Source organism: Petaurus breviceps, unplaced genomic scaffold (assembly GCF_028583685.1).
Source record: "Petaurus breviceps papuanus isolate PSGF00001 unplaced genomic scaffold, PetGlider_PUasm1.0 37, whole genome shotgun sequence".
NCBI classification, from domain to species: Eukaryota; Metazoa; Chordata; class Mammalia; order Diprotodontia; family Petauridae; genus Petaurus; species Petaurus breviceps.
In genome coordinates this window covers 38,791,886-38,804,999 of record NW_027186296.1, presented here as the reverse complement: position 1 = coordinate 38,804,999, position 13,114 = coordinate 38,791,886, and the positions used below count along the sequence as shown (strand labels likewise).

The 13,114-nt window shown below is 42.8% G+C and overlaps 1 protein-coding gene across 1 annotated transcript in view; it reads right to left on the bottom strand.

Moving 5' to 3' along the window:
• IGDCC3 (immunoglobulin superfamily DCC subclass member 3) overlaps positions 1 to 13,114 on the bottom strand; it is a 66,529-nt gene that overhangs the window by 50,199 nt on the left and 3,216 nt on the right. Inside the window, exon 2 of the mRNA XM_069098279.1 lies at positions 11,656 to 11,961. Within this exon, the coding sequence (XP_068954380.1) occupies positions 11,656 to 11,961 (306 nt within the window). The remainder of the gene's footprint in view (positions 1 to 11,655; positions 11,962 to 13,114) is intronic.

Here is a 13,114-nt window from a genome sequence, read left to right as displayed (position 1 = left end):
CTCTCTCTCTCTCTCTCTCTCTCTCTCTCTCTCTCTCTCTCTCTCTCATACACACACACACACACACACACCACCACCACCAGGTCTCGGTTTCCTCAACTGTACAGTAAAGGGATTATACAAGGTGACCTCTGAGATCCTTTCTAGAGCCACACCCTATGATCCTAGCCTGGATCTTGGGAAGCATACTGATATCCAAGACTAGATAGAGTGAAGACATTTCTGACCAAAATGAAAGGTCAGCCATTTTTTAAGTTGTGTCTGACTCTTTGCGATCCCATTTGGAGTTTTCTTGGCAAAGATTCTTGGGTGGTTTGCAATTTCCTTCTTTAGTTCATTTTACAGGCAAGGAAACTGAGGCAAAAAAACAGGGCTAAGTGACTTACTAAAGCACTAGGATAGAAAAAGAGCAAAGTAGCTTTAGTGCCAAAAATCCAGGATCAAGAGGGATGACCTTCAAAGGGCCTGAGGACACTACTAATTTCAGGGCTTTCCAGAAGTGGGTTATAACCAGAAAATATGAAAGGAGGGAAGAAGCTTCTTTCTCCCATGGCAGTCTGTCCTCTCTTTCCCTTACTAGGTGGTCTCTCTCTGTCTCTCTGTCTTTGTCTCTTTCTCTCTCTCTGTCTCTGTCTCTCTCTCTCTCTGTCTCTCTTTCTCTCCCCTCCCCCAGGGCCCCAGGTCCCTGGGGTTTGCAGCTACTTTTCCACACATTCCAATGGCCCCAACATCAGCAGCCCAGACCAGAAAGTCCAGTTCCTGCCCATTATCAGTATTTTCATCTGTGAAGCAACCTAACACCTGCATTCCTGAAGCAGCCTCCAGTCTTGGGTCAGCAGTGGGCAGTCAATGCCCTGGGCCAAAGGGACCCTTTGCTGACCCAAGAAGATGGGATGGGGGAGGGAAGGGATTCTATAGTTTTCAACCTGAGGAAGGCCTAGGCCCCCATAGTAATATTAGGACAAGCTACATGGCTTCCACTTTGAAGTTCAACCTTTCTTCTTGCACTTTACTCCTAATTCCTGCAATAGAAAGGCTCTGCATCCCTTGGAGTCTAGCAGACAGGAATTCCTACAATTATGCACAACTGTAAAAGGGGCTTTATTCTTTAAGAACTGGGATTTAGACTAGATGACCCCTAAATTCCCCTCTAATATTCTATGATTTCATCTGAGAGAGAAGGATAGGAGGACAAACAGAGAAGAAAAGGGAAGGAGAGAGGCATAAAGAGTAGGATAAAGAAGGAGAGAAGCAGAGAAAGAGGTGGGAAGAAAGAAAAAAGAAACAAAGAATGAAGAAAAAGAAAGAAGGGAAGAAAGGAAGGAGAAAAAGAAAGACAGATGGGAGGGAGAGAAGGAAGGAATCAAAGAAGGAAAAAAGGAAAGAAACAAGGAAATTGATTTAGTAGGATGAATGGAGTGCTGGGAAAATAGAGAAGAATGGGAAGAAAACAGAGTATAGAGCCTCCCCTGAACTTCCTAGAGTCCTTATAGGTATTGTTCGCCAAAAAGTTTGTCCTATACAATCAATCTCAACTCATCTATGGAACTCTCTTGGGCTCACACACCTCAGCCTCTGAAACATTCCCATGCCTAACCAGATCCCCTCTCATCCACAAGGGTTACCCCTTAATCCTTGCTTCAGTCCCCTCTTTTGTGAATGATCACAAGCTCACTCTCCAATTAGCAAGCAGTCACTATCTCATTGCAAAATTTCATTTGTCTCTTTCTCCCATACAGCCCAGGACTGGGTCAGGTACTGAGTTCAGGGGTTTAGGCCAGGGCAGGAACTACATCAAAGGCTTTAAATGGGCCTTTCTAGTAGGCAAAAGGGGGAGGGGATAATAAGAAGAAAAGGAATGTCCGTTGAGAAACAGAGGGAGAAAAAAAAAGGCTTTCCCTTTTCTCATTAGCATCAACTCTGAACTCCTCTGTCTGGCTTTTAAGGTACTAACTCTCCATTCCACCTTATTTCCCACTTTTCATTTACATGCAATCTCCCCTTCCCTTTAGTAAAAATCCAGTCTCTCTATGCTTTTTCTAACTCTCCTCCCCTTTGCTCGTTTCAGTCCCCTGTTCCCCTCCACTTATCAAGAACCAGCTTATATACCATCCTCTGCATAGCATCATTTCAGACCAACTACTCCAACTTGGTCATCTTTCTCACTTTTTTTTTTCCTGAACAGTACAATAGGGATTAGAATTACAGGTATCAGCGATCAATAAATTCAATATAGTTTGGTGTCCAAGGAGAAAGAAACACAGGATTTAAAGTCAGAGGACCTGGGTTTGGGTTCAGTTTCTTCTGTATAGAATGAGCAGGTTAGATGAGAAGATTTCTAAGGTCCCTGGTAGCTCTATATCACATGATCCTATGAAGGTAAAAAGCATGTCTGTGACAAATCAATACCCCCACTTGGAAGCCTGATCATAAAGTCATTCAAGTCTTTTTACCTTATGTGATTCTTATGGAGGTTTTTAGTAAATCCCTCTACAAAGGATCTACTCAGTATGCTGCAGGCCTGCCTTGGATTCTTTCATGAATAATTATAATAACATTTATATTATGCTTTAAGGTGTACAAAACATTTATTATCACATTTGATCCAGGGAAGTAGGTGTGATTTTTATCCCCATTTCAATGATAAGGAAACTGAGGCTGAGTCTCAGTCAACTCAAGGTCACATAGCCAGTAAGTTTCTGTGGTCACATTTGAAATCAGGTCTTCCTGCCTCTACGTCCACTGTTCTAAGCCTCTGTGCTATCTACTCACTGCCCCAGCTGCCTTTAATTTTTCTAGCTATAAGAGCAGCACTTGGATAGCTCATCTGTCATTTCTCATTAAGAATCACACTGTTTTTAGCTCTTTTCAAAAATACATTTTTATTGATTTTTAAAATTTTTCTATCATCTAAATTTCCCCCTTGTATTCTTCCCCTTCCCACTTCCAAGAGAATCAGCTGGTATGACAAAGAATTTTCAGGTCTTAGCTCTGAACTAGCCTTCTTATAACGGTGAGAAATAAGAGGGAAGAGGTGGGAGAGGTATCATGGTGTAGACTCAACATTATAAAGGTCTAGAAAAACTTGGGCTCAGATGCCACCTCAAAGACTTATTAGCTCTGTGACCTTGGCCAAACCCTTTGGTTGGACTTCATCTGTAAAATGATACCATAGCATTTAATGAATTGTAAGGTCACTTCCAACTCTACATCTATGACCCTATTAATCCAGGAAGAGACTTATGGGAGACAGAAGAGGCAAAAAGGAGTGACCTTAGGTAAGTCACTTAACCTCCTCAAGCCTCAATTTCCTCTTCTGGAAAATGGGACAGTGGAAGGGGGTTGATCTAAACTGCCCCTTCCAGCTCAAGATCTATTATCTTTTAAATTCATCACATACCCAAAAAAGAACTTTCCATTTCACAGATTTATGAAACTGAGTCTAGAAGCCCATATTCATAAGATATCTCAATAGGAAATCCAGAACGCTGCACTCTCTCACTCCAGCTGGCTGGGATATGCCTTATAATAATCTTAGAGCACCTCCCTTCCATATCACTTCATTCCAAATACACTCGGATTAAAAATAAGCAAATTCAGCATAATTAATCCCCTCCATCCATCAATTCATTCTCTCTGGCATGGCACTACTGCTTGGTGGAAAACTTATTCTCTGGTTCTTCTCTGGGGCTTTAGGGAGATTGGGTCTGACCAGGTGGATTTTTGTGTTTATATTCACCAATGAATCTGGCCTCCCTAATGAACCTTCCTTCCTATACAGACCTAACCAGGCACACACGAGCGCTCACACACACACACACACTCACACGTTGTCTCTGAGGAATGAAGTACTCTGTAACCATGCCAAAGCACCTCCCTCACAAAGGACCGGCAAAGTTTCTGGCATATTTCATGTGAGAATTGCACTTAGAGAAGTGAATTCTGTCCTGTTTTCGCCTGAAAATCCTTTCTCTGGGAGTGTGTATAAAAAGCTTCCCTCAAGGGACTGTAGAAATGTCAATTCCCCTACCTTGACCCAGGGGAAAACCTTTCCCTACCCACTCCTTATCCCCCAAATGACACAAGAGAGAAAGGAAAGCAAACAGGAGAAAAAAATCCCTTCTCCTTGGGGGTAGAGTGGAGGGAAAGATGGGAGGGGAGGTGTGGGGGATGGGGGGGGCGAGAATCAGGAGGCAAGTTTCACTTGCAGGCTCCAAATGCCTCTGCCTTTCACTGGCCAACATTCCCAGAGCAGACCGAGAAGTGAACAATAGAAAGAACTAGGAAAAGAGAAGATTTGCACATTGTATCCAAGGGGCCATCTGGCTGGCTGGGGAGCTAAGGTGTGGGAACCAGGGGGGAGTTCCACCGCTCTAGGGCTGGGGCCTGGGGTGGGGGGTGAGACCCCAGTTGGAGAAATGGAATGAAGACACATAGTCCTCTGGCTAGGAGGGAAATGGGACCAAAATGAGACCCACAGGCAAGAGAAATTGAGCACCCCTGATTCACAGTCCCCCAAAATCATTAAAAGAAGTTACCAAATACAAACACACAGAACAGATACCATTTCTGTTCCCCACCACTGAGCAATCACCTTTTAATGAATGCATAATTAAGAGATAGCTGGGATCCTAATGGGAGAGAGGAGGAGGAGAAGGAGATTTGGAGTCAGGAATATGTATCAAGTGACTTCTATAGGCTGTGTTCAGCACCGAGGCTATGAGTTCAAAGAATGCAAGAATTCTCCCAATGAGCCAACATTCTATATTAACACTAGTTCACAATACTACCCCATGAGTAGTAAGAGATAAGGTAGGTTGGGGCTAGGAAAATGTTTTTATTCTGACCATTTACAGACAAAAACATGAAAATGACGCCTTTGTCTATTTCTATATCTCTGTTTTTCTTTGTCTCTGTCTCTGTTTCTTCTTGTTCTGTTTCTCTATCTCTCTGTCTCTGTCCCTCTGTCTCTGTCTGTCTCTCTCTCTCTCTCTCACACACACACACACACATACATACGTAGTCATGAGCACATACAGAGTATTAATGAAATCTGGCATTCTACTTGAGCCAACATGCCTGCTCTCCAGGCCCCCATGGGACCAGGCAGGCAATGGCATCCCCTTTCCATTCTAGCAGGAAGCAGGTGGGTGGGAAGGAGAAGACGAAGATGTTCCGGAGTTTACAGGGCTAGGTGAGAGCTCCTCTCTCAGATATGACCTCTGTTCTCAACCTGGCAAGCTAAAGAGATGAATACTCTGCTCAGCTGCACTTGAAGAAGGAGAGAAAACCCTTTTCCAAATGTGTAGTTTTCTTGGCTATTTCATAATCTTGGGTAAGTTCACCCTATACATCAAGACCGGAGAATCTTTTCCTCTAGGTGTCCAAATCAGCCTTCTGTCACCAGCAATGCCCATTTTCTGTGACCAGGAATCACTAAATCTTTCTGTGACTTATAGTAGTGACCAAGGTCTGACAACCTCTTAAATAGCTTGGCTCCCCAGAACCTTGGGAAGATCATTCCCAGTGAGCCCTAGGCCCCTGCCTTCCTGATTTCCTCTAAGCCTCTTCCCCATTGTCCCTTCCTTTTTCACATATATACCCCCACCCCAAACCTCCCCCACATAGGCACAGCTTTCTCCCTTGAATTCCCATAATCCCCTCTTAGGGCTAGACAGAGTCTTAAGAAATCATTTAGTTCAAGTCTCATTTTATAGATAAGGAAACTAAGTTTCAGGGAAGGGAGTGACTTGTTCCAGATGGCATTGCTAGTGAGTAGCAGAGTTGGGAACCTGTTTTTTTGGGGGGGGGATCAACTGTAGATGACTTTAAAAAAAATCTTGGGGCAGGGAGGAAGGGTTCATTAGCTAAGTCTAACATAGCCCTGACATTACCATCTTTGGAAGGATCTATGGAGCAGGCACTGTGCTATAGTGGATAGAATATCAAATATGGAATAAGGAAGACAGGTTCAAATCTCACCTCCAATGCTTATGAAGTAGGATCGTGTAACCTCTCTGAGCCTCAGTTTCCTCATCTGTAAAATAGGGAGATTTGACTAGAAAATCTAAGGTCTCTTCTAGCTCTAAATCTATGATCCTATGATCCATAGGAAGCAGCTAGGTGGCTCAATTGATAAATTCTTGGGCCTGGAGTCAGGAAAACCTGTGTTCAAGTTCAGCCTCAGATACTAGCTGTGTGACCCTGAGCAAGTCACTTAACCTTTGTTTGTGTTAATCCACTGAAGAAAGAAATGGCAAGACCATCCAGTATCTTTGCCAAGAAAACCCCAGGGACAGTATGTTCTATAGGGTCATGAAGAGTCAGACATAACTAACTGACTGAATAAATGATCCATATAGATTGCATACCAAAGTGACCTATTGAACTCTGAGAGTCAAGTTGACCCTAAATGGGCACCTTCACCTGAGCAGGGATCAATAAGTCAGTCAATAAGTATATATTAAGTGCATACTATGTCAGGCACTGTGCTAAATACTGAAGATACAGAGAGAAACAAAAACAGTCCCTACCTTCAAGGAATTCACTTGCAATGGAGGAAGTTATCTCCAAGGTACATACAATATGCAGATAGATAGATCTCTATCTCTGGAGAGGAGTTGGGATGGAGACACAGAGAGAGACAGAGGGGAGAGAGAGAGATGGGATGGGGAAGAGAGAGAGAGAGAGAGAGAGAGAGAGAGAGAGAGAGAGAGAGAGAGAGAGAGAGAGAGAGAGAGAATGGAAGGTAATCTGAAAAGGAAAGGCAATGTCATCTGGGAGCCTCAGGAAAAGCCTCTGTAGAAGGTAGGATTTGAGCTGAGTCTTAAAGAAAGCCAGGGAAAAGCAAGAGGTGAAGACATTCCCAGCAGGCACAGGGCACAGGCTTGTGTGAAAAGAAAGGGGAGATGGGCTGTAACACACAAAGAACAAACAGATCAAGATGACTGGATCCTAGGCGGGACCCCACTTTTATGGCAGGGAATAAAGTATAGAAAGGCTAGAGACTCAGGAGAGAGTTGGGTTGTGAAGAGCTTTAAACTTCAGAGGACTTTATATCTGATCCTGGAGGTAATAGGGAGCCACCAAAGTTTATTTCCTTGGAGGATGTGAAGCATGACTTAGATCTTTTCAGGAGTGTGCTGGTCATTGTTTAATAGTGGGCACTCTGAAAAGGCAGGGCACACTTTAGTATAGATTATTTATATTTTCTCCAGCATGTTTTTAAGTCTAGGCAATCAACCAAACAATAAATTGAGCCCTGACTCAGAGTATTTTTGGTCTTATGAGGTATAAAGGACCATGATGAAATTTAACAATTGGTTCTGGAGCTGACTCCAGAATACCCTGACCTGTGCTTTAGAGAAATCACTTTAGGGAGGCTAGGTGACGCAGTGAATAGAGCACTGGCCCTGGAATCAGGAGAACCTGAGTTCAAATCCAGCCTCAGACATTTACTAGCCATGTGACCTTGGGCAAGTCACTGAACCCCAATTGCCCAGCCTTCCCCCTCCAAAAAGAAAAGAGAGAGAGAAAGAGAAAGAGAGAGAGAGAGAGAGAGAGAGAGAGAGAGAGAGAGAGAGAGAGAGAGAGAGAGAGAGAGAGAGAGAGAAATCACTGTAGCAGCTAATTGGAGGTTGAATTAGAGTGAGGAGAGATTTGAGGTAAAAAGACCAACCAAAAGTCTATTGGAATAGTCCAGACAAGAGACAATGATGGCCCAAACTAGCATGTGGACTGTGTGAATGTAGAGAAGGGGCCACCTATGAGAGATGTTATGAAGGCAGAAATGTCGATTTGGCAATGGGTTAAACACATGGACCAAGACTGAGGAGTTATGGATGACCTTGGGGTTATGAGCTTGGGTGACTAGGAGGAGAATGGTGCCCTTGATGATGATAGGGAAAGTTGGAAGAAGGGTACATTGGGGAAGAAAGATATTGAGTTCTGCTTTGAATCTATCTGGACGTTTGGGCTGTTGAGATTGAGTCAGAAAGGCAGCTGGTAAAGCCAACTGGAGCTCAGGAGAGACTGGGGCTACCTCTAAAGATCTGGGAATCATCAACATAAGAATTGATAACTGAACCCAGGGTTGCTGATGAGATCACCAAGTGAGAATGAGAACTCAATCTAGAATACAGAACTTGTTTTTTTTAATAGTATGTTGATAACTATATTTTAATATAATTTGTTTCCTATGTATTTCATTTAAAATCATTATTCTCAGAAAGAGGCTATATAGGCTTCACCACAGTGCCAAAGGGGACCATGACCTAAAAAAGAATAAATAGCCCAGGAAGGAAAAGAGGAGAACCCAGAAGAGATCCTGGAGGAATACTCATGGGTGTGAAATGTATGAAGATCTAGCAAAGGCAGAAAGGGCAGGAGCATGAATGGGGATTGATGGACCAGTCCAGAAACCCAACATTTGGCTCCCATCCAGCAGTGAGAAAACTGGGATGACTTAAGTTCCAGATCCAGTTCTGACACTAACAAGCTGTGAGATCTGAGAGGAGTCATTTCACTTCTCTGTGGCTTAGTTTCATTATCTACAATCTGATACCCCTTCCCTACTAGGGAATAGGGTTGCCAAGGGAGAGGGGGAAGGTAGGGGAATTAGGGAAGATTCTATACTTGAAAATTTCTTTGCTTATGTTAGTGATCAATGCTCATGGCAAACCAAGATTACATTTAAATTTATCGATATCCACTGAACCGCTAAGTCCACAGTAATATACTGACACAGCACTACAAGCCCAGAGAACCACCTAGCTTTGGAATTAATACAAGATTATGGCACCATGAATACAGCAGGATCCTTAAATTCCAAGAGCCCTCAGCTCACTGGACCCTGAACAAATGGACACCTGATATGCTGTCAAATGTGGTAAATGTGCTAATTGTTTCGTTGAACTTAAAAAAAAATTAGTAGTAATTTTTAGAATCTGTGTAAGAGCTAAAATAGAGGAAAAATTAATATTTATGGTATTTTATTTTTTTCCAATTACATGCAAAGACAATTTTTAACATTTTTTAAAATAAAATTTGGTAAGCAATTTGATATAGGTTACATAGTGCAATCATGTAAAACCTATTTCCATATTAGCCACGTTCACACTGATATTTCTAAAGCACAGTTCTGACTACACCATTTCTTTGCTCAAGATGCTTCAGTGACTCCCTACTGCCACTAGGATAAAATACACAGACTCTTCAGACTGTATTTAAAGCTCTTCACAATCTCATTCCAACCTGTCTTTCCAAACTACTTTCACTTTACTCCCCTAACACATTCCCCAAAGTGGCTTATGCTGTTCCCTGTATATGACATTACACCACCCACATCTGTTCCTTTGCCTGGAAGAGAAAGAAAACGTTTGAAAATAAATGTGATATAAAACCAAAAGGCATTAATAAACCTTTAAAAGAAGTCCCAGAACAACGAAGAAACAAAGAAACAAATGGATGCCGGATACTTAGGACTAAGTGGAATTTTTAGCCCATCCTGCCAGGTCACTCACTCACTCAAGGACAGAATGCCTGGTCCCAGAGGGGATAAGCCAAGGGAGTGACTGACAGAAGAACATTCTCTACTTGTTCGAGTCCCTGGTGGGAGAGATCTGAATACCTGAGACACACCTTAATGCATATACACGATGATTACTGGCATGGTCTTTACCAAGACAGGTGTTGGTAGCCCATGTGGGAGAGAAAGCTCATGGTACCTTTTCAGAAAAACATCCTGGACAGTACCATACCTACATCATTTTGGTAAGGAGAGAGATTAATGGAATGAGGAGTCCTTAGAAGCTACCTGGCTTTTGAGGTTTCTGGGAAGAAACTACTGGAGAATTGCTTTAAAGAAGTATGATAGAAAAGAGGGTTCAGCTACATGTCTTTACTGGGATGCATCCTCATGCCCCTTCCCGCTCCCAAGTGAATCTATGGACATGGACAAAGCTGGACACCAAAAGAGTCTCTGCTGTAGTAATCTCAAAATAATCTCATAGCTAAACCCTGGACCAGAAAGGGTTAACCAGGCCAAGATTGGGGCCCACCACCCACTCCAACCCTTTAGCTCAGCTCAGTTTCTCACATTGTTATGAGTTGGAGAAACTAAACATCTTGATGGTATTACCATTTATAGAAGAGTATGTATGCAGTTATCTATATATAAACACCTAGGATTTATGTCATAGGATCCTGGACCTGGTTGGGGGAAGGGTAGTTAGATTCCAGAGGTCATTCAGTCCTTTCCTCTAGATCAGACATTAGGGAGTCAAGTAAAGAAGAGGGTTTTCTTCTATCTTCAAGTTCCCTTTATTTTCCCCGTTTCTGGGTATCTCCACCCCACTCACATTTTCATCTGTATAACAAGAGCCGTGGACTAGATAGACTCCTAGCCAAAAGCCCAATTCTTCCTTTGACACCAAAAGTGAATTTCCTCTTATATTACCCTCAGAAGGACAGTCACCCTCTGTGGCCCAAATAGTCTTCAGGAACTGGAAGGCCATGATTCTATTCTACCACCTGCCTCTCTACCCAAGACAAGAATCAGTGACTCTGATAAAGTCTTAATGATTGTAGGCCAGTGAGGACCTGAAACCCACCATACCAACATGGCTCCTTCTGAGATTTCTATGGGGTACGATGGTTCACTTGATTCCCTCCTACCAGTACTTTTCCAGCCTCGCTTCAAATGGAAGTGATCTGAGGCAAAAAGAAACCTGATTTTTTTTTTTTGGAAGAAGAGAGATCTGGGAACTGTCTGATTTCATCAGTGAAGAGAACTCCTGGTATGGAAACTACCTCCACCAAAGCAGGTCAGCAATTTGTAGTAACACATGGAATCATAGATCTAGAACTGGAAGGAACCTCAGAGGGTATCTAATACAACCTCCTCATTTTGCAAATGGGGAAATGGAGGCCCAGGGAAGTTAAGTAACTTGTCCAGGATCACAAAGGTAATAATCATAAAAGATGAGATCTGAACCCAGGTTCTCTGACTCCAGACCCAGTGATCTTTCTTCAAACTCTAACATACTGCCTCCAAAATATAGTCTTAAAGAGTCCTTTGGGAGTACTCAGAAATTAAGTCCATGGCTATACAGCTAAGTATGTGTTGGAGAAGAGTTCAAATCTAAGACTTCTTCACTCAAGATTCCCCAGTCATTGAATTGTGTTACCTCTCAAGGATTCCAATGTAGCTATAACAATTTCCTCAGCAATGGAAAGAAACTGGAATGTGGGTAGGTGAGGAAAAAAAATCATTAAAGTATATAGTATTCCCTCTGTTTCCTCCCTTTCTGCTGGCTCCAGCCTCCATCCTTGCCTAGGAGCCCATTATTAATGGCACCGTAGGAGTTGGACAAGGTGAGGTCAGCTGCATCTTTCAGCTTTCAGAGTTTTTGTTCCTTCTCTTGTAGTGCTCTATTAGAATGAATGGATAGCCAAAGACCTGATGATCCCAGAGAATTCAAGGTCAATAGCTTGCCTCTAAGAGTCAAGGGATGGGGGAAGGGGGAGGGAAAGATATACATACATACACAAAGATGAGAGAGAGAGACAGAAGCAAAGACAGACAGACAGACAAAAAATAGACACAGAGACAAAGAGGCAGAGGGACAGAGAAATAGAAACAGAATCTTCACTTACTTGCAGCCTGGATTCGGGCTTTTCGGCTAACCACCAACCCAAATCGATTTTGGGCCACACAGTCATAGTCTCCCTCATCAGAAGGACCAGTTCCTTGATCTGGCCGGAAACTGGGGAGGAGGAGTGAACCATTGGCCAGCACAAGAGCATGGGTACTCTCTGGAAGTTCCACTCCATTCTTCCTCCAGGTGACCCGAATGGGTGAGGTACCTTCAGCTCGGCAGCCCAGCACCACCGACTGCTCAGGTACAACAATCTCATCAGTTGGTTCCACAGTGAATGCCAGCTCTGTGGAGCCACCTAGGTCTGGATCAACACCAGGAAGAGAGAAAACAAATTAGTGTCAGGAGTTCATGGAGTTAGTTATATGGTCATATAAATGCATGCAAATCCTCTTCATAAAACAGATGGGTTAGAATAATCCCAACTCCAGCCTCCCCTTTTAACCTCTTCTCAAGTGTAGCCATCAGAAAGTCATGCCTAGAAATGGATATAGTATGTGACCAAATAAATACTTACAATACTTCCATGTCTATGTGATCAGCCTGCTGCCGAGCACAAAGTAGGTTCTTGATAAATGCTAGTTGACTAATTGATTCTGTCTATCCCTTTGCCTTTGGGTTACTGCCACTCAACGGGATAGTTTGGGCTCTCTTTCATTCTGAGAAATCTCCAAAGAAGATGACAAAAGCATCTTTAGGGGATTTTGTAATTTTTTTGCCAATCCTGAGCCCTATACGAAACCTATCTTTCTGTGACAGCTCCCTTTCAGCATCAGCGGGAGGGAGAAACTTTGCAACTACTTAGTAGGCATTTAATAAATGTTTGCTGAATGAATGAACTTAACTGCTCCATATCTCAGTTTCTTCATCTGTCAAATGGCATAATACCTAACACCTAATTCTACCTGTCACTAAGGTTGTGCATGAATCAGCTGAGGTTACAAATGGGTGAGAGTACTCTGAATAGTTAAAAGTACTAATAATAAAAAGTTAAGTTTAATAATGATTTCTTCTTTTCATTCACCCAGCAAATTTAAAGCTAGACCAGATCTGATCCTAGAACAGAGATCAGTTAATGCTCAAGGCTACAAGAAAGCAGATCTCAGGGGAAAGTGAAGGAAAACTGCTTAGGATTCTTGCTTATCTCCTCTTCTGTTTTCCTTTTTACTAGATCTAGGATTTCATTAGAGCAGGGAGAAAGTGCCCAGCCTCTACCAAAGCAAATCTTCACCTCCTCTTCAATTTATAGTCTCAGAGACTGACTGGGGGCACTGAAAGATTAAGTGACTTGCCTGGGGTCACAGAGTCAGTAAGTGTCAAAATCCAGACTTGAACTCCAGGTCTTTCTGACTCAGAAGCTAGCTCTGTACTCACTTATTCCATGTTCCTTTCCTTTCCTTTCCTTTCCTTCTTTCCTTTCCTTTCCTTTCCTTTCCTTTCCTTTCCTTTCCTTTCCT